Here is a 26,724-nt window from a genome sequence, read left to right as displayed (position 1 = left end):
GGTTGGCGGAAGTAACGCCATCTTCTGCGCGTCCCAGCGGTTGCGCACGCGCACAGCGGTAGAACTAGGATACGGGGTTCCGGTACTCGGCTCCTTGTAGCCCCGGCAAGTACCACTTGTCTGTCTGGTGGCTCGGGGGGAGCAGGGCGAGACCATGGGCCGGCTGAACGTGGTGATGCTCCGCTACCTCTCCCGCGACCACTTCAGAGTCCTGACGGCGGTAAGGAGGCAGCCGGGCCGGGCCGCGAGACAGCGGGAGAGAGTGCGGCAGGGTCGGTGCTTGGCGGGGAGGCCGGGCCTCTGCGGGAGGTGGGGCTGGTGCTATCGGTAGCGATGGAAGTTCAGAGCATGGAGCTAGTCACTGCTCACCTAGGGTGGCACGGGAGTGAGGTGACCTGGCTCCGTTCAGACGTCACCCCTGGCGACCAGTGAGTGCGGGGGGTGTTAAATTCAAGCTCGTGTAGCTACTTGCTGCTAATTGGATTCCCCCGGCTATGTCAGACAGGCCATGTAAAGGGTTTGGTTGGATGCACTGATGTACGTTGTTGTGTGGTGGTGCTGCTGCAGCTGCTATGTTCCATCCCAAGTGCAGCTGTGATTCGGTCTTTGAAGCGACTTTAAAGGCTTTGGAATTGTTTCCGATGAAAGGCACTCATTACCTGGTTAAGCAGAGCTGGATTTCCAGTCACTTACTGAAGTATGGGGGTGTCAACATTGGGCCTTTTCCCCATAAGAATTTCATATCGTTTCAGCTCTACCTGTGATAGTAATAGTGGGCATGCTAAAATAGACATGCCTCTTGGTGGCTGCTGATGCTCTAACCACTGCATAATCTAATCCTTTTAGAGCAGGTCTACGCATGTGCTCAAAATGCCAGTGACCATCTATGTCTTATCTACTCTTATGCACCCAGGAAAGCTCATGCTCCAAAACGTCTGTTAGTCTATAAGGTGCCACAGGATTCTTTGCTGCTTTTACAGATCCAGACTAACACAGCTACCTCTCTGATACTTATCTACTCTGGCACTCTTACCAGTGTTACCATCTGTACAATTGAAGTGGTAGTAGAACAGTGGGAAATCTTCCAAAAAATGTAACATAGATCTGTGTGTCTGAATCTTTATATTGCACCCATCATTGTCGTGTGTGAGAAACAAAGCAATTTTGCTGACCCGTAAGTTCTGTAGCTTCCAGGTGACTCTTGGCTACTGCTCTGAATTCCCAACAGGAGCAGGACATTGAAGCTTACAGGAAGCCTGGCATTTAACATATTATTTGCTGTACCAAGTAAGCAACAGAAAGGTTTAGAACTGAGGTCATGATCCCATAGGGATTATCCTACTGAGAAATCCAGCACTCCTTTTGTCCTGCGCTCTATCTATACATCCCTCATATTGGGCTCTAGTTCATAGTTTGTTTTCTGGCTAGGACAGTAGGTTTCTGTTAAACTTCTGAAGCCTTACATATATTAGAGGCTTTATGTTACATTCCCTAAAGAAGAGATTCTCCATTTGCATTATAGATTTTTTTCAAACAACTCGTCAATACTGCTAGTCAAGCAAACAAATGTAAAGGCTGAGTTAGATTAAAGAAACTTTGTGCAGTACAATATGTTTGTGTCAATGTATGTATGGAAAGTAAGTTTAGGCTTGATGTAGGGAACTGTTATTTCCTTGTCTAATTGGAGGATTCATGTATGTCTTTCATTTATTATTTCAGGTGGAAATGGGTATGAAGAATCATGAAATAGTCCCTGCTAGCTTGATTGCCTCCATAGCCAGCCTGAAGCATGGAGGATGTAACAAAATTCTGAGAGAGTTAGTGAAACACAAACTCCTAGCTTATGAACGAACTAAAAGTGAGTATGAATCCCCCATGAAAATCATAGTTACTTTTGACTTAAAGTTGCTCAAGTGCATTTCCTGTCAATGCAACTGTTAAAAATCAGAGAAATTATCAGTGAAGACAACATTTGCATCTGTTCAAATGCCTTGTCACCTAAACATAATGCCTAAACATGCTTAGACTGAGCAACTCCACAGTAAACTCCCTGTCCATTCTAGTACAGTCATCCAATGTGCACACATTTATTTCTTCACAATTACATTGAAATGCAAAACCCCAGGGTGGCAGCGATTGAGCGGGCTCAGGCTTTGGTCTCCCCCCCCCCCCCGGCCTCCTTGGGTCATATAGTAATTTTTGTTGTCAGTGCGGTGACAATGAAGTTTGAGAACCTCTAGTCTGGGGACTGCCTATCATGGCTAAGAGAGGTTTTGCCATAGGAGGAGAGTGAAGTCTTGTCTACACTGAAAAGTGATAGAAGCACAAAGGGGATTATACTGTTTTAACTATATTGGTATAAAGGTGCTTTATATTGGTATAGCTTCTCCATACTGGAAAGAGAATAACTATACTGGCATGTTTTCTTTATACCAGTATAAATGCATCCACACTAGAGCTTTTACCAGTATAACTATTCTGGTTTTAAAAAAAAAAATCAGATCCCTGACAGAAATTGTTACATAGGTAAAACTTTTAGATGTAGACCAGACGTTAATTCAGTCTACAGGATGTATAATGTCAGGTTTCAGTCTAATTTAAGTGCAAATCTCTGCACAATTTTATGATGGGGCTGCTAAGATGCCTGCATAATACTAATATTATTCAGAACATTCAGAGCACTAAATATATACAGAACAGTAATGTCCCAGTCCTGCAGAAAAAATTATGCACATGCTTATCATTACACACTCTCAGTAGACCCCTCAATTTAAGTAGGGTAATTCAGAATGCATAAATTTAAGCATGTGTGTAAGTCTTGTAGGATTAGGACCTACCATAATAAGAATGAAATATATTAATGTGTGATGATTATTTGTAATGCTTGATGTATCTGAGAAAGCTTTTGGTTTTGATAAATAGAATTCTGAATCTTTAGATTTTTTTTTTTTTTGAAAGAAATTTAAAATTCATTTGTCAAAAAAGAATTGATGTGGAAATATTAGAGTGTGTTCCTTTTGGAAAAATTAACATTCATAGTCTCTTTAAAAACCTTAACACAGATCTGATGAAGTAGTTTGACTGCATCTCTATAACAAGATTCCATTCTGCCAACAATTTCACCAAGTTATGTGAGTTACTTAAGTACTGATTGATCTTTCCATAAGTTCTGTTCTCTGGAGCATCTGATCTTTGGTTTTTCAGTGACAATGACAAACACTCTGTATATGTTCATGTCTTGCTGTTATACTTTGTGTACTTGTGTTTTTACAGAGCAAAGCAATCAAAAATGTGAGTGAGATAATTTTTTTTTATTAGCTAGCTAATGTTTGCTGCACATAAAACGTTAAACACTGAGTATTTTTAACAATACAATCAGCAAATGTTTATCCAGGTTCAAAGGAAATCCTGTCTTTTGTAGCCGTTATCTCATTGTCTTATATATTGTAAATCCATAATTCTCTTGTGGATATGTAAGCAGTTAACAAAGCATTTTTTCTTGACATCCCCTATTTATACTACAAAAATATAAAATTTGCCATCACTTCATTATGTATAAGAAAGTCCTGGAATCCTTCACCCTGTATTCTTTACTGTCACCCTCTCTTTAGTTATCACCCTTCATTCCCTTTTTTCTTTCTCACCATTTTTGCTTCCTTCCAGCCACCCCAATATCTTCATGTGAGTGCATTGTTCTCCACTGGTTTCATTTAGCTGGCATCTCAGAGTCAACATTTTAGGAAATTTTACTTGACTAGAATGGAGCAGTTGAAGTTGAGACTTTTGACACACTACCGTAACAAGGCTTAAAAAAGAGAGATTCTAATGGTGGTGTGTGCTAAACATTCACGCAATTTTCTCTCTTATATTTTTCAGCTGTCCAGGGCTACCGATTAACTAACGGAGGGTATGATTACCTTGCCTTGAAAACTCTATCATCTCGACAAGTTGTCAACTCTGTTGGAAACCAGATGGGTGTTGGCAAAGAATCAGGTAATTTTAAAAAATATTTTTTTAAACAAATATAGCTGTTATATTGAATATTGGACTTGTCACAAGTAATCCAGTAAAGTTTCATCTGGCTAAATAGTTCACTAATTTATCAGAAACTTGAACTACATTGTCATTCTGTTTGAAATGCCATACAATGCCATCAGCAAAATTTGAATTTTTCTTTACTTGAATGACTAGAATTTTCCTTTCACTTTGGCCACTCTTCCTAATACTTGAGTAGTCATTTGAAATGATAGTTAGATGGCATTTGTATTACTTTTGATAAATTTTTATTTATTTGAACTGTTTGTTTTAAGATCTTGTGAAGAACTTTGAGAAACAGGTGAAATTCTGAATAGATTGAAGTCAATGGGAATTTTGCCTTTGACTTCAGAGGAGCTATGATTTCACCCTTCATTTTGATACAAAGCTCCTTCTATATAGTGTTCTTTCTATTCTTCTGTTATGTATTAATAAAGAAAAATTGCACGTGATTAGGATATATTTTTTTCAGAATTCCTTCTATACTAAGGACAGACACTAGATCTAAGCATGCAAACATTTGCAAACAATTCAATGTATTCCAACTTAGCACCCTATTTTGAGTAAAATGGGGCAGCTTCAGCAGTTCTCAGATGAGATGGGATACTATGGCACAGTAAATTAGCAGAGTACTACCTTGGTTGCACTTAGCCTTGATGGAATGCAGTGAGATTGTGAGGTATGTTGTTAGATGACTTAGCATAGAACTGTCACTGAAGGATAAGGAAGAGCATTGCATTACTGACTTGTAAGGACCAAGTACATCTCTGTAGGTGCAGTGTCCGATTTTCCTGCTGCACTGGTGCACAGTGAATCAGAGCAACTAGAAGCATTATAGAAACTTGTTCCCATTATTGAGGTATGTTCCCAACAGTACTGGAAACGTTTGTACTACATTAGGAGCACTTTTGGGCATGTACACAAATACCTAACTTCCTTGTTGAAGACCGACCTAAGAAAGTTCCTTAGCCACTGTAATTTATCCCTTCATCTGGAGCTGTTGTATTGTGCCAGTGTCTTGTTATGTCAAGGAGGACTGTTTACAAAGCTTGGGAGTAAGAAGCAGAAACAGACAGTAGTGTCAACTACTCATTATCACACTGACACAGGTCATACCAAAATAAAAACTAATGAATTAGTGAGCTTTTTGAGGAACTTTAGGACTAATAGAACATTCATTTTTCAGATATACAGGTGGTGTGCTGTCATTGGTAATTTTGCTGATTCTTCTGCAATATGTTTGCTTTTTGCAATCGTATAAGTAGTAATCAAGCAAAAAGTGGCATGGAAAGTTAGTCACTTCACAAATGTTTTATCTATTTGGCACATTCTCTCAGATAAATGTAATTATTTCTTATGTTTTACAGATATTTATATTGTTCTAAATGAAGAGGAGCAACAGCTTGCATTAAAGCTGCATAGGCTTGGGAGAACCTCCTTTCGTAATCTAAAAAACAAACGTGACTACCATAAGCACAGACACAAAATGTCATGGCTTTATTTGTCCCGCCTGGCTGCCATGAAAGAATTTGCCTACATGAAGGTATTTTAAATCATAAATGTAACTGTTGATGTCCAAAATGTGTCATCGGTAAGGCTACCATTTAGTCATGGGTATTTTTAGTAAAAGTCCTGGAGAGGTCACAGGCAATAAACAAGGTCACGGCCTCTTACCTGTCTGACTTGTGCTATATAAATACATCTGGGAAAACGTAGGTGCTGGAGGGGTCTCCCACAGCTGTTGTTCTGGGGGGCAGGGAATGGGTGGCACACCCCTGCTACTCCAGGGGGGCGGCCCTAACAGCAGCCAATGTAGCTGGCCCTGGAGCCGCCTCAGCTGTTCAGTAGGCCCTGGGGTCAGTCACACCCATGGCTGCAGAAGTCATGTAGGTCCTAGAGAGTCACAGAATCTGTGACCTCCGTGAAAGACTCGCAGCATTAGTCATCAGTGCTGTAATACAGTGGAAATGGTGGTGATGCAAGGTGCTTTTCAGATCCCCTCTTATGTGATTCACATTTGCAATATAAACAGGATTTGTATACATGTTTCTAACCCCAGATTTAAAGTTGCAGGGTGTGTATCATACATGGAATCCCTAATGTGTACTACTTTAATATACAAGATTTGACAGTGGCAGTGAAGCTATAGCAAAATAGTCTGGCTTCTGAAACATGATGTTCCACATAAGAATTTAATATGCATCTCATGATTTCTTTTATACATAAAATTCTCTTTAACCATAGGGTAACTTTACATGTTGTTTATCGCATAATACAGTGGTTCTCAAACTTTTGTACTGGCGACCCCTTTCACATAGCAGTCCTTGGCGTGCGACCCCCTTGCCCCCTCCCCCATAAATTAAGAACATTTTTTATATATTTAACACCATTATAAATGCTAGAGGCAAAGCGAGGTTGGGGTGGAGGCTGACAGCTCATGACCCCCCCATGTAATAACCTTGTGACCCCCATTTGAGAATCCTTGACATACCTTAATATGATGGTAAGCCAGCTACTTCCATTTATATTAATCTTTAAGCATGTTTTAGAAATGCAAAGAAATACCTTCCTACGTAGCCATGTTGTTCTAAAAGTGGGAAGACTTGCCTTTGTCTTCATCTCCAGCAGCTAGGGAATTCCAGTTCTCTCTCTCCCGCCCCACTGAGTCATTTTATCACAGTCATTTGGTGTCTGTTTATATAGTCCCTTGCCTTTATTTTCATTTCCTATTTGAATGTAGCAATATCCCATTAATGTTATGTCCTCTTCCTGAGTTGCTGCAGTGTGTAGTTGAGTGCAGTTTTCTAGAAATTAATGACTGTTGGAATTAAGTTCAATAGACAGTAGAATCTTTGTGCTGTACTCTGACAGATTTGATTAGTGATTTTTTTTTCTTGTCTAATTGAAAAAAAGCACTTAGTCACTTGAGAGTAGGCCTTAAAACCAGCAAAGGAATAATAGTTATTTCTTTTTTATGTATTGTTTCTCCAGTGTGACTAGTAAGCAGTATGGCTCTCAACAGGGGGAATTCGATTAGTGGGATGACAGAATTCTGTGTTATAAAACTTAACTGCATCTGAAGGCAAGAATGCAACGATAACAGTATATTTTAATATGTTCTCAAAATACACTGGAATACAGTGCTTAAAGATACAATCATTTAAGTTAGTTTGTTCTAAACAACAGATCTCTGCATTTTTGGTTGGATTTATGAATGAGTTTGTGATAAAAGAAACAGTGTTCTGAGTTTGTTGTTGGTCACTCAGCTGAGCTGAATCACATTTCTTGCAGAAATTTTTTAACTGCTATTTTTGCAAACACCACCTCAGATTGTCAAGATTCTAACAAGGGTAGTCAGGGGCCAACCTGAAGCTAGGAGTACCCATGGAGTTTGTAGTCAGATCCAGGCCAGGGTCAATACCAAAGATCAGAGTCTGAAGTCCAAATCAAGCCAAGGTCAAGCCAGGAATTCAGGAGCAAGGAGCTAGAATGGTCATGGCAGCTACAGAAGATCCGTGCTGTTGTCTGGACACTTTCTGGAATGCCCCTTGGGCTTATAAAAGACAGGGAGTCAATCAGGAGCCATGGGGTCTTTCTAACCCTTGAGATGGAACTTCCCATGGTCTGTGTCCATAGTGGGTCATGGGAAGTAGAGTGCAAGTTGGTTCCAGCTGCTGCTGTGTGGCAGCCTGGAGATGTCAACTGCCTGGGAGTTCTGTAGGCCTGGGTTCTAGACGCATGGGGCCTTACAAGATTATTTATGGGGGGGCAAAAATCAGGCTTTTTACTTTTGAGGACTTGAGAACATTGTGTATGTAGCCAGTTCTACTTTTTCTTCTGTATAGTCAGTTTATTCTTTGTGTAGGTTTGCTTAACATATATATATTTATATATATTACTGTACATCCCCAATTATTGGCAGACACTTGGGCAGGGATGCTACCTGAAACTACTCTTACCCCGTTTTTGGTTTTTGCCTAAATTTTCAGTCTTTGCCGTTCCCATAAGTGCACTCTTTCATTCTCAATTGAAGCACTGGTGTCTTCAGAGGAAGTGGTGTGCACTATTCAGAAACCAGGACTTCAGTCCCCTGATATATATTTCTGCTTAGTCTGAATTCCATATTTTTGTCAAATGCTTTAAAGAATATAGATAAATTCCAAAACTTAAGAGAGAGTATTAGAAAATTATATTTATATAATATAGTTGAAAATTACCAGATTAACTACCAGGATTTTTTTCTCTGCACAGCTGTTCAGCAACATTGCATTGCAAACTTTTAGATAAATGCTTTGTGGATGCTGTAAGCGCCTAGAAAATAATTAATTAGTTTCCTCTAAATTAGATACATTTGTAGTTATAAACTGGTTTGGAAGGCTTTGATGCACTTAATTTCAGGAAGTCAAAACTAACTTTTAAGTAGCAACAAGAATTACTTTAAAGAAATTATTATTTAAAGTCTTATTTATTTATCAAGTACTGTACTTGATTCCATTTATAAAGGAAAAAAGTGCTTTTACCCACCAGAACAGCCTGCTACATTCATGTTATTGGATGCCACAGTGGCCTCTGGTGGGCAAAAGGCAGAACTGCAGCACTTCTTGGCAGAATATATTTTCGGGGACTGGGGGGGAAACAAAATTCTGTGGGACATATGAATTCTGCGCATGTACATTGGTGCACAATTCCCCCAGCAGTAAATGTTCACAGAAATATAGACAGAATTTGGCATTAGATTCCCTAATGATATTGCTGTTTGTTTTTCTCTGAAATGTTAATTTTCCTAATTTAACCAAAAACCCCAAACCCAGATCTCTTGCTGGTTTCCCTCTCCTCCTGTGTATTTCCCTGCCTGCTGCTGCCGCCAGCAATACACATACACATTTAGAATGTACTGGGAGAAAGTCTGCAGGGGTTTCAGTTTGTGCCCAGAACAGGAAGAAATATGGAAATTTAAAAATAAATCCATCTTAAATTATTTATTTTTATATTACTGTGAACTATGTGGTAGTGAAATCTCATTGGTTGTGCAATGCATTTTAGGCAACAGAATATATAGGGGTATAAAATGAACTTGTGATGGAATTGTGTGCATCAATTGAGTTTGCATCTAAAAAGACTAACAGTAGTGCCACAGTTATGATCTTCCCCCATTTGTCTATAATGTGGTTATGATGAAGCTTCATTATTCAGGACAGTGAACTTCTGTATTTATGGAAATGCAGAAAGAATTAGATTAGCCAGTCAGAATGGAATTGGCAAAAACTTAAAATGTGGGATGTGTTTAGTTCTTGACACAGCATCCTCCAGTTATCTGCTGCTGTTTGTGCGGGCCACCAGACCAGATCTGATTCCATTTTGTTCTCCTTGTTACATCTCCAGTTTTCTCCAGACCCAGGACAGTGGGACTATAAACAAGGTGATATTACATGTACAGAATTTCAGATCTGGAATCTGAACTTTGCCATTTCCGTCCTCATACAGCAGTATCCCAGGCTCTGGTCTTCATAATGAAAATTCTGCTATCACGTAACTTTTGGCCTTATGCTATTTGACATTTTTATCAATGATCTGAGATAAAACATAAAATCATCACTGAAGTTTTCAGATGGCACAAAGATTGCGGGAGTGATAAATAATGGAAAGAAAAAGTCACAGATACAGAGTGATCTGGATCACTTGGTCCAGGGAAACAATATGTGCTTTAATATGGCTAAATAGTCACTCATATCTACATAAAGTTACAGGATGACAGTCTTCTGGGAAACAGTACATCTGTACAAGGCTCAAGGATCATAGTGAATAATCAGCTGAACATGAGCTCTGGGTACAATATTGTGACCAAAAGGGCTAATTTAATCCTGGGAATATTGAGGAGAAGTAGGGAGACTATATTACTGCTATATTTGGAGTGGTGCGCTCACTGCTGGAATACTGTAACCAGTTCTGTCGAGAATAGGGTGTCAATCGCAGTTAACTCACGTGATTAACTTGAAAAAATTAATTGCGGTTTAAAAGATTAATCGTGATTAATTGCACTGTTAAACAATAGAATACCAATTGAAATGTATTAAATATTTTGGATGTTTTTCTATATTTTCAAATATCTAATTCAGTTACAACACAGAATAAAAAATGTACAGTGCTTTATAATATTTATTACAAATATTTGCACTGTAAAAATAAACAAAAGAAATAGTATTTTTCAATTCACTTCATGCAAGTACTATAGTGCAGTCTCTTTATCGTGAAAGTGCAACTGATGTAACCAAAAAACTACATTTATAACTGCACTCAAAAACAAAACAATGTAAAACTTTAGAGCCTACAAGTCCAATCAGTCCTACTTCTTGTTCAGCCAATCACTAAGAGAAACAAGTTTGTTTACATTTACAGGGGATAATGCTGCCCACTTCTTAATTACGTCACCTGAAAGTGAGAACAGGCATTCACATGGCACTGTTGTAGCTGGCGTTGCAAGATATTTACGTGCCTGATGTGCTAAAGATTCATACGCATCTTCGTGCTTCGGCCATCATTCCAGAGGACATGCTTCCATGCTGATGATGCTTGTGGTTTTTTTTTTGTTGTTGTTAATTAAATTTGTGACTGAACTCTTTGGGGGAGAATTGTACGTCTCCTGCTCTGTTTTACCCGCATTCTGCCATATATTTCATGTTATGGTTGTCTCTGATGATGACCCAACACATATGTTGTTCATTTTAAGAACACTTTCAGAAACTGCAGAACCCAAACCACCAAAAAAGAAAATCAACCTTCTGCTGGTGGCATCTGACTTAAATGATGAAAATGAACATGCATTGGTCCGCATTGCTTTGGATCATTATTGAGCAGAACCCATCATCAGCATGGATGCATGTCCTCTGGAATGGTGGTTAAGCATAAAAGAACATATGAATCTTAGTGCATCTGGCATGTAAATATCTTGCGACGCCAGCTCCAACAGTGCCATGCAAAAAACAGTTCTCATTTTCAGGTGATATTGTAAACAAGAAGCAGGAGTCTTATTTTCTGCAAATGTAAACAAACTTGTTTGGCTGAGCAATTGGCTGAAGAAGTAGGACTGATTGGACTTTGTTTTATTTTTGAATGCAGGTTTTTTTGTACATAATTCTACATTGTAAGTTCAACTTTCATGATAAAGAGATTGCACTATAATACTTGTATTAGGTGAATTTAAAAATACTATTTCTTTTGTTTTTTACAGTATATTTATTTTGAATAACAAATATTTGGAAAGTGTGCACTGTACACTTTGTATTCTGTGTTGTAACTGCAGCCAGTATAGTTGAAAATGTATTTAAAATATTTAAATATAGTACTCTACGTTCTTCTTGAACAGAATAATTGGAGGAGGGTTCAGAGAAGAGCCATAAGAACAATTAAAGGATTGGAAAGTATGTTATAGTGTTAAGCTAAATATATCAAGCTCTTTGAGTCTAACAGAGACGGTTAAGGGGTGACTTGATGAGTCTATTAGTATCTAGATAGGGAACAAATATTTGACTGTGGGCTCTTTAATCTAGCAGAGAAAGGTATAACATGATCCAATGGCTGGAAGTTGAAGCTAGACAAATTCAGACTGGAAATAATGCACAAATTTTTAATGATGAGAATAATTATCCACTGCAATAATTCACCAATGGTTTTGGTGGATTCTCCCTCACTGGAAATTTTAAAATCAAGAATGTATATTTTCCGAAAGAGATGCCCTAGTTCAAACAGAAATTAATTTAGGGAAGTCCTATAGCCTGTGTTTATACAGGAGGTCAAACTAGATGATCACAGTGGTACCTTGTGGCCTTATGATCTATAAATCATTTTACTCAATTATTTGATGTGTCAAAATGTCTAGTTTATGGGACACATTAATCTTTTTGTTCTAAGTTGTATTATGGTGCTGCCCAAAACATGCTAGGTGCTGTACATCAATAGGAATACATATGCTCTGTCACTAAGCGTTTACAATTTAACAACATATGAGAACTTGCTTGTTTGCCTTGGTATCCAGTAGCACTAACCTTCTAACACATTGTCTCTTTCCAGGCTTTGCATGATCGAAAATTTCCTGTTCCAAAACCATTTGACTACAATAGACATGCAGTAGTTATGGAACTTATTAGTGGTTACCCTCTGTAAGTATTAATTGAAACACGAACTCCCATTTAAGACTAAATTGAATACAGTAACTATGATTTTGGAAATCTTAATTGAGGTACTTGCTCAGAGGCACTCTGATTCAGTAGTGTAAGTAAAATGATAGCTGAATATTTATGCATTAGACAATGACTATTCTTTTTAAGTCAGATAAGAGCTAACAGTGGCCCACCATTCTCCATAGAGTCGATTGATACTCTGTAGCCCAGCCTGACTATAGTAACAGAGCACCCTTCGAATCCAGATTAGTTGGGAGGGGAATTCCAGTTATGCTCCGCTCCTTTCTTCCTTCCCCATACAAAGTGTACTGTTCCTTTATCCAGTAAAAAGGAATTCAAACAGTTTGGTAACTGTTTAAAAACCTCAAACAGTGGTTGAACAGTGCTGGCAAGTATCACAAGTAATGCCACTATCCTGATGAAGAGATTCAGAAGTGCAGAATTTTGTACAAAGCAGAAGTATTTCTCATCATCTAGCTTTTTTAATGATTGCAGCTTTAAGTATTTTAGTAAATCCCACTGAAACTGCATTTCAATTTGATATTGGACACTATAGAATGGCTAACGACTATGAAGTCTCTTTAGGGTCACTTCTTGTTTTAGCAGTTACACCTGATGAGATGATTTTTTCTTTTCTTCAAACTGTTTATGCAGTTCACCAAAGACTGCAACAGGGCAGCTTACTCTCTGTGACAACTGCATACTGTGAGAAGTGTCGTTCATGTTACTGTATAGTCTTTCTTTGGCTTCAGTTCATGCTCCCTTGTTCTTGTAATTGACTCTAAAGTTCCTACTCACCACTTTCAAATTCAGAAAGAAATCTTTTTTCTTTTTTACATACAGATTTTTGTGTTACAGCAATAGTGCTGGAGGCAGGTAATCTTCAGTCAGGAGCGGTCATGTTGTATTTAATCATTAAGTCATTTTGCATTATCTGACAAAATGATTTTTAAAACATTAAAAATATTTTTAAAGTTTACATTTGAAAAGTTGATTTGATTTGTTTGCACAGCTAAACGCATAAGGCCAATTTGGTAGTGGATGCGACCTTTATACGTGTCCTAGTATCTAAAGTAAATCAACTGTAGTTTTAGAGCAAACCAGGTCACATTCTAACACAGAGGTAGGCAACCTATGGCACGTATGCCGAAGGCAGCACGTGAGCTGATTTTCAGTGACACTCATACTGACTGGGTCCTGGCCACCAGTCTGGGGGTCTCTGCATTTTAATTTAATTTTAAATGAAGCTTCTTAAACATTTTAAAAACCTTATTTACTTTACATACAACAATAGTTTAGTTATATATTATAGACTTATAGAAAGAGACCTTCTAAAAAGGTTAAAGTGTATTACTGGCACACAAAACCTTAAATTAGAGTGAATAAATGAAGACTCGGCACACCACTTCTGAAAGGTTGCCAACCCCTGTTCTAACATAAGGTAGGCATCTGAAGTGAGCTGTTTAATCAAAAAGGAATCAAAACCAAAATTTAAAATAATTGAATAGTAATGAAAAGAAAATTCCTTTCAGATTTTCAGCACTTCTCACCCCCCCCCCTTATGAAGTGAATTTAGTGCAGTGAAAGGTGCTACTGATGGACAGTTTATCTTTAATTCCACAACAGGTAATGCATGACATCAACACTACAAGCTTTACCACTTTTCTCCATCATTATTTTGTAATTCTGCTCTGGAGAAAATACTATAAAGGATAAAAAAAAAAAAGTTTATTTTCCATACTCAGTTATTCTTAGGTCTCATAAGAAGTCAGCCAAAGAGTGCCAAATGTGAAGACGGGTGGGGTTTAATTTGCAATGGAATTGTGGTTTTTGCTTTAACTTTTTATTTTCTTACACCCTTAATAGTTTAGATTTTTTTTTTAATGTTTTTAGGTGCCAAGTGCATCAAATAGAAGATCCTGCATCTGTGTATAGTGAATTAATGGAACTAATTGTAAAACTTGCCAACCATGGTTTGATTCATGGAGATTTCAATGAATTCAATCTCTTATTGGACAGCAAGGACCAGGTTACCATGATTGATTTCCCACAGATGGTGTCAACATCTCATCCAAATGCTGAATGGTATATATTCAGTCTCTCACAGCATTTTCAAAATCAGTTTGGCCATTTCAGATTATTGTAATTTATTAGCACTGATTATTCATTCTTATGTATCCACTCTTAACGGTCTTCTAGCAGTGTCATCTCGTACAATGAATAGTGCCGCAAAAATATACTCAGTTTTATTTATCCACAGACATAAATGTCAAAATTTAGAGTGGACGTATGATTTGGTTCTTGCAGATGTTCTCAGGAAGCCAGGTCAAACTTACTTGATACTGTGTGGTTCATTTGTGTGTCTTTTGGGTTTTCTGTTTTTCAGCTATGTGGTAGCTTAATCACTGTTTAGTAAAGTGGAAAAAAAGACAACGGGGATTTCCTTTCCAGAACAAATCTGGCTAATAGAAAATGAAGTTTGACAAAGCTGGAAGAATACCTCATTTTCTAAAATTCAGAAAAAAATTAAGATGTGCTTATGTGGAATGATTAATACACAGAAGCTATTGGAGCTATGACAGTAACAGATATGAAGTAGAACTTGAGATGTTTAGAAGTATACCAAAATGCTTGTCGCTCTCAACTTTAATTCTGTGTAAAACAATCCTTTATTTTTCCAGGTATTTTGACAGAGATGTTAAATGTATTAGAGACTTTTTTAAGAAGCGTTTCAGCTATGAAAGTGAACTTTTCCCAACCTTCCAGGATATCAGGTGAGAAATGTAACTTGATTAGGAGTCTGATATTGATCAGTAAAGATGACAGAGTGCTCTCTGTACAAGTTTTATATTATGAGAACACTGGCCAAAATGTTGACAACTGGTTTTCAGTTGTATGCTGTTTGTTTAATGGCCTCCATGAAGTCTTTTGCTGGAGAACTGGGAGGACAGCCTTCCAGCTCTTTTTTTTCCTTTTCATTTTAATATAGGATTTTCTTGATTCTTAATATCAGAAATGTCAGTGCTCAGTCCACCCAAAATCATTGTAGGTGACATCCTGAAACTTCACTCCCATTTTACATTTTACTACCATCAGGAAACCAGTAATGCCTGTGTTCTTGTAGCTTAGAAGAGGGCTCTTCCAAGACCTGATCCAAATGGTCCTCCAGGACACACTGCTAAGAGATGCCACAATAATACAGAACAGTATTTTTCTTACCCCTCAGCCCAATTATTGCACTTGTGGGGCATTCTTTTATGTGGATTCATTCGGAGTGGAGGTTTTTCAAGAAAGTAAGTCATGGTCACTGCTTTTCTAAAGAACACATTTTTCAGGACTCAGATAATGAAAATCACTGAAATATAGTTCTGTTTTGAAAACAACTGTATAAAAATGACACCTGTTATTCAACAGATCAGTTCACTTCAAAGTACATTTTTATTCCACTTAGAACAACGCTGCTTTGAAAGAGTGAGCTGTTGGTCTCTGTACTGCTGATGATAGGCAAGGCAGAGTTGTTTTCTAAGTTCCAAAGTTTTCAAATGGAAATTTGCTTTTTCAAATTTCATGTCTTTTTTTTTGAAAGTTAACACAAAACCGTTGTGAGTACATTTGATCTAGGCAATATTGGAAATAATAAACTCTACCAGGTTCTTTCAGTCACTTTTCAGAAGGGAACCACATTTTAACCAGAACATGCAAAATATATAACTTTTTTTGATAAGTGCAGAATTAGTGCTTCTAGATTATGTAATATAGTATAATACACTTAAGTCAACATTAAATTATAATTACACTTCAGCGGAAGTGTACGGACATTGTACAGTCATAGCTGTAAATGCTGAAATCATCATCTGAGCATGTGGTAATTTCTTACACAAATGACATTGTACTTTTATTGGCCATATTCTGTCTTTTGTACTCATATTAAGTTCAATGAGACTGTCTTATTTATGTAAGGTTCTACTCAGCATGTGTAAGGGTAGCAGAATTATATACCTTTGATAGTCCTTTAATGCTGGCAGTTAAATGATAGTGCACGCTGGTAGTCATTTCTTAAAAAATTAAAATTACTAAATTGAAGCATAAACAAACTGTTTCCCCTCAACATATTAAATCAATCTTCTTATCTTCTCCAGGAGAGAGTGCTCTCTTGACATAGAGATTGCCGCCAGTGGCTACACAAAAGAAATGCAGGAGGATGATGAACTGCTTTACCCAGCAGGTCCTGATGAGGAAGATTATAAAACAGTTTTTACACCACTTGTAGATGATCTCGATGGGAAAGTAAATTTGTATACCACAGAAGAAAACAAAATAAATTTCACAGATGAATTGGAAGATGCCGCTGAAAGCAAATCCTCTAAAGTTTTGGTGGATAGCAGTAAAGAAGTTGATATAGCTGACAGTAGTAAAAAAACAGAAAGTTTAGATATGACTGAGTTCAGCCATGCTCTCGAAAAAGTTGAAGGGCAAATAATTGCAGGGAAAGCTAGTAATAATGCAGAGAGTTCTGCAATTGATTTTTCTGGGGATGAAAAGAGAACTGAAAATACCACCAAAATTGAAGATCATATAGGTCAAGGAGAAGACCTGGCTGACAAAGAGTATGAAGATGAATGCCCTGGTCTGGTTGACTTGTCAACATTAAACAGAGAATTCAGGCCTTTCAGGTATAGATTCATATTGACTGTTTTGGAAGGCTTCCATTTTTTTTTCTCCTTTTCAGTAAATGAACCTCTTTCAAGTAGTTCAGCATGCACTGCTGTTCAGCCACCCCTGCTTAAATTGAAAATATATTTCTAATCTTAGAGTGAACATACGCTACTTTCCTTTTGACCAGATGTTAGGTAACCTATTGATTAGTATTACGTTTATACATTTTCTAGTGTGACAGATCAGTTGTCTTGCCCCAGAGTACAAAATGTAATAACTAGACTTGGGTGTCTGAGTTTAGTTCCACTTATCTTCTATAGCTAGTGTACACTTTTCTACTGAATATTTAAACTGTTTATACCAATGAAAAAGGGTTTTGTGGTGTTAAAATACTACTCCACAATTATTTGTATGGTGCAGTTTGTAATTTAAACAACGTTTCTTGAAGTGCAGTTATTCTAGTTAGCTGTGGAGCACAAATCCCCTGAGATCCAATCATAATATCTTAGCTATTTGTTGTTCTGACTATCAGTTCCTTGCCTGTCCTGTTTAGAGATCATAATTACCTCTATCCTAGCCCCTAGAGATGGGCGGACATGTAATGGAATGAGTACACCAATCAGTAGCCCCTTTTCCTCTTCCCATCCACAGCCCACCCAGTCAGTTTTGAATTAAATGATTTGTTGCCTGGACAGCATGGCATAGACATCAGGAAAACTTAATATTTAACTTACGTAATGTGCTTTACTAGCGAGGGAATTAGAAACATAGATATCGCATGTGTCACTTTTAAAGTTAGGAAATGTTGCCATCATGGTTTGTTAGGGTTTTTTCTTTGGCATGTCGGGAATGAAAGTAGTGTTGTAGTGAAAACATCATTCTGCTACATGTCATATTGGTTTACTTTGCTGACAGACAAGTTTTAGTATTGTTGGCATTGCAAAGCCAATACAGTGATACAAGAAGCAAGCCTGCTTGATTTTGGTTTTTATTTGGCTTGTTTATTTTTTTATATGTAAACTTAGCAAATTTGAAATGGAGATCATTGACTGAGCATAAATATAAAATATCACTGTCACTTAGTTTTTTAGAACACTTCTGGCATTTAAGGTTGGTCATTGTATCATCTTACAAATAAGATCTGAAAATCTTTAGAGGTTATAAAACACCTGTCAAGTTGAAGTGAAGTTAATATTGCAAAATGTAAGTTTTTTCCTTGTTATGCAAATATTGTGTTGGAAATTTAGACTGTATCGATAAAAATTATTAGAATATGGTGGATTGTAGCCAAAGGATATTTGTCTTGTCTTTTTGCCAGATGAAATAATCCAATTTATATATTGTAGAGACAAAGAAAGTATGATTCACATCAATGAACACAGAATGAGAACCTTAAGTACCACCTCCACTGGCAGTTTTGGGAGCTGTTCAACAATTCCTCAGGTAACTAGTGTATACATGCTTTCTAGTTTACCTCTGTAGATTTTTAAAATTCTAAGATGTCAATGTTTTGTTGTTAAAACTGTCTTTCAACTGTAACTTGTGGGTCAGTCCAAATTAGTGTTATCAGATTCTGGTGTCTTCTGTGATTCCATGATCATGGAATTGTGTTCCAGAATCTAAGTTTTTTTTGTTTAAAAAAAAAAAAAAACATTTAAAATGAAGGTAAACTAAAGCAATTTTGTCTTCAGAAAGCCTGAAACCTTAGCTCCAAAGTGTGTGAATTGTTTCATATTTCCTTGGTTGATGTAACTTTAACCATATCTGCTATTTAAAGAGGAATTGTGCTCTTCAGAATTCAAAAGAGTAGTTGTGCTTTTTTTCTTTTTGCCTCTAGCAACCTTGTGATCTAAGGAGAAAGCATGATGCTCTTGTAGGCTTGTTTCTTCTAGCATCATACATTTTTCAGCAGAGAGGAATTTTAGATTGTTGTCTGGCACAAGTGAAAATACACAAACTTATAGGCCTTATTTGTATGATTTTTTTTGTGTTGTCTTGGCAGCATACTCCTAAATTTGCAGTCTCTGCCAGTGGAGATCAAAAGCATAAAAGATAGTGTGTTCACTCTCTGGGATGAACGTTGCCACCCATTCCGAGTGCCAGCAGGCTTTTTTATAGCTTATGTATGAAATGGCATTGCCTGCATCCTGTGTACTTTCTAATCTCCCTATTAAACTTTTGAATTTGAAGTGTGACATGTACCTGGAATGAATAATGGCTCTTTCCTGGGATGTCCAGGGAAAGGAGGAGAAAACTGGGCCAGCTAATACCATTTTAAGTAATCATGTTAACCCTTCTTCTCTTCCCTCCTCCCCCCCCCCCCAAAAAATGGTAATGATTAGATCTCTAATAGTTCCCAAAGATTTGTTTGCCACCAGGCTGTGCTCATCTTTGGTTGCAGCTGCCAGTTAGATGTCCGACAACTTAAGTTCAACTCCAACATATGATACTCCTGGGGGAATTCTGTGCCAAAAATTAAAAATTGTGCACACAGTATCTGAAAATTCTGCATAAGTATGCTTATTTGCTTTGTCAAAATAACACAATATAATTGTGCAAGTTTCAATTATTTTGGTACTTTATTGCAAAATATCTTTCAGTGAGTATGTCTGTAACAATACAGACCTCAAAAAAAAAAGATTGTGGATAGTGGTTTTTTGACTAATAGATTCCTTATAGGCATATTAATGTAGAACTTTGAGTAATTCATTTAAATTACAATACAGAACTGGATTTCCTGCCCCTGTCAGAAGTAGTGCAAAGGCTTGGGGGAGTTGAGGTAACAGAGGAGCTGAGGAGGAGGGAAGGAGTGAACCTGGAGGTGGGTGGAAAAGAGGTTGTTGTTTTTTTAGGGAGGAGGGAAGGGGGGTTGTTGGAGGGTTAGGAAGCCTTCCCATGCAGCCCCTGGCTGACCCCAAGTCTCTCCCATGAGGTCAAGCACATCTGCCCGTCCCCACACTCCTCATCCCCATGGGTCTATGCATCCCCCATCCCCAGGCTCAACATTGTCACCCCACTAGCTCCTGAGTCCATGCCTCAGTCTCTCTCTGCCACTGGCCATTCTGAACCCCAGTCTGTGGACCACCCTCCTTTCTCCCTCTCCTCCCCCCCCCTCGCAACAGCCCTGTGTGCTCCACTCTGTCCGAACTTGGCTCTGCGGACAGGGTGCTATGATGAACTTCTACTCCTTGGGTCAATTCTGCAGCATTGGGCATAGAATCCCCCCCGCCCCCTGCAGAAAATGCATTTTGCCCCAGAAGTGCTGCAGTTCTGCCTTTTGCCCCCCAACCAGAGACCATTGTGGCACTAGAACGGCCATCCGCGTTCATGCAGCTGGTGTTCTGGTGCCACAGCGGCCTCAAGCGGGCAAAAGGCAGAACTGCAGCACTTCTTAGGCAAAATGCATTTTATGCGGGAAAATACAAAATTATGTGACACAGAAGAATTCTGCATGTCTGCAGATGTGCAGAATTCCCCCAGGAATAATATGAACTCTTTTACATGTAAAGCAACCACAAATCTATATGTTGGTAGTCTAACTATCTAACATACAGTCAGTTTGTTCCCTTCCATTGCTTGTCAAACTTAAAAAAACAAAAAATGGTTTGGGAAGTAAAGTGAGAAGTACATTTAAAATAAGTTGAGGCAATGTGACCTACCCACCTCCTCTCTTCCTAGAAATTTCTTCAGCACCTTTCCCTAAAACTTTAGCATTAAACCACTTCAGTAGTGTAAATTTGACACTCTGAAGAGAGAATTTTTATAGCTGTATTTAATACCTCAGAGACACACACACACACACACACACAAAATAGCTATGCTGGCTCCTTCTGTCATACTTTAAATAAATGCAAGCTCATTTTAGAAAGCTCCCTGAAGGAAAGGATGGCTAATACTCTGTACAAGTTAACATACCTTCTGCTGCACCAGATGAAGAAATAATTCGGTAATTTCTGCTGAACACTTCACTAGTAAAATAACCTTACTATGAGTTAAAATCTGTTGTTGCTATAGATGCTTTCCTTTGTAAACCAAGTGAGATGGTGTCATTTGCAAATAGGAATAGGAAACAAACTCTGCAGATTCTCTGCACGCTTTTAGAAATGTACCTTTATCCATACATGGCATATTTCATGAATCAAAATGTCCAGATGATTGTTGCAGAGTATTTTATATCACATAATAAGGGCACATATCCTAGGAATGTTTTGTTTACCAACTAATATATAACTATCATAATTATTTTGGTAGGCTTTCATTCTTGATAGATTGTAGCTTGTGTATGAAGGACTTCACTTGTTTGAAGAACATAAGTGAATTTTTTCCTCCTATTAACTGATGTTTTCAAGTTGTTGTATTATTTCCAGAGCATTTGCCTGTTTTTTTTAGTATATTTATCCATTTATGTATATGATGGATTAATTTTGTATGTTGGGTGTATTTATTGGAGTAATTCTAGCCAAAAAGTATTTTCCAGAACTTAAAAGGATTAAGAATGAATTTTTATTTATATGCATAATAGTAGCCTGGAGTAAGAATTGTTACCTTTTTATTGAAATCCTATTGTCAGTGCTAGAAGGAACTTCAGGATTAGAACCATGTGCTAACAGGCAGCTATGACTCCTGTGATAGTCCAGGAATCCCCTGGCAGAAGGGATGGACTGACAACATTACAGGCACAGTCTTTAAATTCTTAGAAATGAATGCAATTTTGCAGGTAGGATTCCAAAAAGAGGGATGCACTACTGAATCCAGACAGAAGAAATTACAGATTTGAGATTGAAAAACCACTTGGTGGCAGCAGCGACCTTAATGTGGTTGTGGCTTTCCAAAAAAGCTACATGTCTTCATGGAAGTACATTACCATTGTGCTTGCAAAAGCAGGAACTCTAATAAATCAGCAGGCCCAGATGAGTTGTATCTGTGGAATAATAAGAGTGCTCTGTGTGGGTTTTGTAGCTATGTTAAAATAGGTTATATTTATGTATATGTAATTTGTATATAGCATCAGGAATTATATATAAACAGTACAGCATATAATATGTACCAATGTTGAAGAATGTCCAGAAAAGAGATACTAAGTTGATCAGCTATAGAAAATCCAAGCTATTTTAGGCTAAAAACATTATTTTGATGTGGAGACTATGTGGGCATCTTACCGTACTCTCTCAAACTTGACTAAGGATTTATTCAAAATGAGCCACCAGAGGAAAACTGGATTTTGCAAAATTTTAAAATAAAGCTTTGATCTATTCAGTCCAATGCATTCAACCTAGTCATCCACCCGTAGCATGATTATGAAGAAAAGACTGAGATTTACTTGCTCAGGGCATGTAGGCTGGTATATGCACTTCAGTCTGAGAAGAATTTTTCCCTAGTGGTAGGGTCTGTGAGGGTGATAGGGTCCCCTGTTTCCCATCTGCCTGGATCACTTAAGCATGAATTGTTAGGATCAGGTTGGCATATCCCACGTTACTAACTTCTTGCAATTGCTGCATGATAGGAATTTGTGGACCTTTGTCATCTTTTCTGGTTTTTGTCAGAGGAGACTGTGGAAGGTTAATATTCAAAGAAGCAGCATCTCGGTAGTATTGGATGTATCTGACCAGGTATTTCCATTTACAAACTGCAGCTTCAGTTCTGTTTTATTATGCTTAGTTCAAGAACCAATTCTATAAGAAGCTGGTATTGAGAAGAGGCAGGAGAAGTAGATGTGATGTTACAATTCATTTGTTGGATGTTGAGTATCAGAGGGGTAGCCATGTTAGTCTGGATCTGTAAAAAGCAGCAAAGAGTCCTGTGACACCTTAAAGACTAACAGATATTGGTGCATAAGCTTTCATGGGTACATTTGACAAAGTGGGCATTCACCCACAAAAGCTTATTCTCCGATACATCTGTTAGTCTTTAAGGTGCCACAGGACTCTGTTGCTTCTTGTTGGATGTTGGTACTTATAAACCAGCAGGAGAAAAGTTTCCATGGACCTGGGTAGCTCACATCAGGCGTAATTACTCATTTCAACATTGACCTGCAAGAGGAGACACTCTCTTCCACATTCAGTGGAAAATGTTTGATGTCTCTGTATGACAGTAAATAGTTTTTCATGTGTAATCTACTTTTTAAAATTTGATGTGCTTTTGCTTTTTTTGTGTTAATGCTGCAAAAGTTCTCCAGCTGGTTTGCGTACGTGTTGCCAGAAAAAACTCTGTACTATTTTGAACGACAAGGGGTAGAAGTTACTTTCAAATTTCTCCAAGCTACAAAATGTTAAATGGAATTGTTTGCACACACAAAAAAGAGTCAAGTGTGAGGAAACAATAACTAAACAATTTTGTCCCTATTTATATTTAGAATTTTTTGAATGTGAACTGCAGCTTCCTCTCCCCCCCCACCCCAAAATATCTTGAGGCTAAGTGCCCTAAATAGCCAGGGAAATAAGGGTCACTTAGCATGTAAGGGTTGGGTTGAGAAGGGGGTATCCTCTGAAGTTCATTTCCTGCACACAAGCTACCCTGGCAAATCTCTCTTGTGCTATAGAAGAGTTACAAAACTGGATGATGGGCAACAAAATGGCAGATGTAATGCGCATTGGAAAACAATCCTGACAATATAAAATTATCACATCTAAATTAGCTGTTACCACTCAAGAAAAAAATCTTGGCATCATTGTGATTAGTTTTCTGAAAACACCCGCTCAATGTGCATCAGCAGTCAAAAAAGCGAACAATGTTAGGAACTATTCGGAATGGATAGATAAGACAGGAAACTATCATAATGCCATTATATAAATCAATAGTTTCCCCACACCTTGAGTCCTGTTTGCAGTTCTGGTCACTTCTGAAAAAAAGTGTATTAAAATTGGAAAAAAGTGCAGAGACCTCCCAACAAAAATGATTGGAGTATGGAACAGCTTCTATATGAAGAGAAATTAAAAAGACTTGCTGTTCAGTGTGGAAAAGAGACTGAGGGGATATGATCGAGGTCTGTAAAATCATGAATGGTGTGGAGAAAGTGAATAAAGAGATGTTTACCCCTTTAAATAACACAAGAACCAGAGGTTACCTATTGAAATTAATAGCAGCTTTAAAAACAAATAAAAGAAAGTACATCTTCACACAACACACAGTCAACCTGTGGGACTTGGAACATTGTGAAGGCCAAAAGTATAACTGTGGTTAAAAAAAAAAAAATTTGAGTTCATGGAGAAGAGGTCCATCAATGGTTGTTAGATGGTCAGGGATGCAACCCTGGGTGTCTCTTAACCTCTGACTGCCAGAAGGTGGGACTACATGATGGGGGATGGATCGACTCAATAAATTGCCCTTGTCTATTCATTCCCTCTGAAGTATCTGGCACTGGCCACTGTCAAAAGACAGGATGCTGGGCCAGGTGGACCAACTAATTTTGTGTTTCAGTGCTGAGGGTAGAAAGTGAGGGGTTTTTTTTATTTTTCATGCTTTGTTTTCCCCACACCTCCTCCCCCCCCCCCCCCCCCTTCATGTAGAGCTGCATTGTAGAAGAGCCCTTGCATTCTTTTATATAATGCTGAGGTTGAAAAAAGTTTAGGCTTCAACTGCAGGCTGTTTTTGGTTTATAAAATAATTTGGGTAAATTAAATGAAAATGTAATTTTTGGATTAAACAGTGAAAATCACAATGGAAGTAATTTTGTGCCAGTCCTGTAGCAGTAGCAGCTTACTTCTCTCTGTGCTAGCTCATTTCTGCTGGCTTGCATGTTAAGGGGATGAAAGACAAGGCTGTGACATTCCCCACCCACACGCACAGGCCGGGTAATAAGTGATCGGTAGAGGCTGTTTTCTCTCTCTCAAGCCACAATGCGGTCTGACTCTTTACCTTAATTGCTCTCTTATAGTGTCATAACAGCCCTAAATTAGGAAATGCAAAAACTAAAGTTACAGTAACAACACTAACTCAGCTACATTTTACACTCTATGCATTTTATGGAGTATATTTTACAATAAAAATAGTTTCCGTTACACATTTAACAGGAACAGAACATACCATATGTGCAACACAATCAGGTTGATGGTGCTTTTGGGACCTCGACTTCTGTACTACTTGAGTTGCTGTGGGGGTTTTGTTTTGAGGTTAGTCTACACGAGAAGTGTTACATTGGCACAGCAGCAGCACATCTGGTGAAGAGGCTGTATGTTGGCAGGAGAGCATTCCACACTGACATAGCACTAATGTGAACAGCGCTTAGGATAACTTGTGTCACTCCTAGGTGGCTTTTTCACACCAGTGAGTGACATAAGTTATATCAACATAAGGGGTAGTATAGACCTGCCCTTTGGCTTTGTTTTTTTTTTGTTTTCAACTGGTCAGTCTTTTAGCCCTGTGCCTAAGAACATGGTTTATTCTTAGTTCATGTCTGCCTTTCACTGAAGTTTAGGCTAATATGGGAGGATGTTTTGTTTTTATGAAAGATTGATTTTTGTTTTGATGAGATGTATGAAGCTTGCCTCCTGCAAGTTATCCCAACAGAAGCAGCCACAGCTGTGGTTTGTGTCAAACTGGGTAAGGAGGAAGATGCATTATGATGTGTCAAAGGAGAACAGGCTGCAATATACTGCTAAAACATCCGTCAATTACTTGCTCAGGCATGATTTTTCAAATATTGCAACTTCTTTAACTCTTCTCCCAACATCAATTAACTGTTTTAGTCCCCTTAATCAGGATCTAAGTCCCTTTCTAGTTAGTTCATTCTGAGGAATTAAGTGAAATGAGTTAGTTGAATTGTGTATGTTCTCCACTACAGAGCAATCGGCAGCCAAAATCTACTGAGCTGTGGTTTGATTTTTTTTTTTATGTGCAGCTATTGCCATAATGATGGCAAGTAGGACCTAGCATGAATAAATTGTGGATGGTATGTATGAAAGCACTAGAAAACTACTGCCTGCTTATGTAAATGGCAGTTACTGTTGCTGTTCAAGTGACCATCTGTGTTTGAGGCTGCGCAGGACACACAGACCCACAGGGCAGGGACTATGTCTTCTTTTATAAGAGCGTATACCCTAAAATGTTAGATAAATTGCCTTTTTGCAGGGGAGCAACTGAAGGAAGAATTTCAAATCACTTCTGCAGACAGTACTTTTTAAAAAAGTGCCATAAAATATAGCCACAAGCCAAATAAAGTACCAAGGACTTACAATATCCACAAGGTAACTTTTTTCATTTAAAAAGGGACAAGTCTCCAGGCACCAAACTTCATCTTTTTTTATCTGTGCATAAAGCCCTTTTGGATGAGAAAGCACTGTGTAAATATAAACTAGTATGTCCTTAATGTTGTATGTCAAACAAACAATACTGATGCATGTGGTTGTGTTTATTTTTAGGAACTGGTGAAACAGAAGATAAAACGTCAACTGACTAAACAGCAGAAAGCTGCTCTGAGACGACGGTTACAGAAAGGAGAGGCAAATGTTTATACCAAACAGCGTCGAGAAAATATGTTCAATATTAAGTCAAGTTTGGATGCTGCTAGTTTCTGGGGCTAATGCATTATAACTTCCAACGGAGTATTAGTATTTTTATCCATGATGCATAGATTACATACTTGCTTTTTTTGGAAATTGAAATGTTTATATCTGTAGTCAATAAATTTCATTCTTGCTGTTGTAACCTTGTCCTTTTGTTTTGTAGTTTGAAACTGTAAAACCTATGATTGTACCTAATTTTTAAATTAGGGACTCAAACTGAAATAATGACCTACAGTATCTCTTATAGGCACATTTTAGTGTGGATGTTTAGTCTGAAAATTGTCCATGAAGTATTTCTTCTTAACATGTTTGCAATGACAAGAAATTGACAACCAGAATTATTCAACACGTCCCCG

At 37.9% G+C, this 26,724-nt stretch overlaps 1 protein-coding gene and 1 long non-coding RNA gene across 2 annotated transcripts in view; one reads left to right on the top strand and one right to left on the bottom strand.

Annotated features, from left to right (window-relative positions):
* RIOK2 (RIO kinase 2) lies at positions 1-26,510 on the top strand. The gene is made up of 10 exons (XM_050945829.1): positions 1-220; positions 1,720-1,858; positions 3,877-3,993; positions 5,403-5,578; positions 12,103-12,191; positions 14,106-14,297; positions 14,894-14,986; positions 16,352-16,885; positions 18,215-18,311; positions 26,225-26,510. Exons 1-10 carry the CDS (start codon positions 155-157, stop codon positions 26,384-26,386), a joined length of 1,665 nt encoding a protein of 554 aa, XP_050801786.1. The 5' UTR covers positions 1-154; the 3' UTR covers positions 26,387-26,510.
* The window catches only part of LOC127047620 (uncharacterized), a 47,240-nt gene continuing 39,871 nt past the window's right edge, over positions 19,356-26,724 (bottom strand). The window contains exon 5 of the long non-coding RNA XR_007773420.1: positions 19,356-21,789. This is a non-coding gene — a long non-coding RNA (uncharacterized LOC127047620). The remainder of the gene's footprint in view (positions 21,790-26,724) is intronic.

Source organism: Gopherus flavomarginatus, chromosome 3 (assembly GCF_025201925.1).
Source record: "Gopherus flavomarginatus isolate rGopFla2 chromosome 3, rGopFla2.mat.asm, whole genome shotgun sequence".
In the NCBI taxonomy this organism is placed as follows: domain Eukaryota; kingdom Metazoa; phylum Chordata; order Testudines; family Testudinidae; genus Gopherus; species Gopherus flavomarginatus.
Note: the sequence above shows the minus strand (reverse complement) of the source record. Positions and strands in the feature narration are given on the sequence as shown.

Bases quoted from the DNA above. Each gene is read 5' to 3' on its own strand.
- RIOK2 (XM_050945829.1), top strand. From the start codon at position 155: ATGGGCCGGCTGAACGTGGTGATGCTCCGCTACCTCTCCCGCGACCAC. The intron at 5,579-12,102 runs GTATTTTAAATC...GTCTCTTTCCAG, and splicing joins AAGAATTTGCCTACATGAAG to GCTTTGCATGATCGAAAATT. The intron at 16,886-18,214 runs GTATAGATTCAT...TATATATTGTAG, and splicing joins AGAGAATTCAGGCCTTTCAG to AGACAAAGAAAGTATGATTC.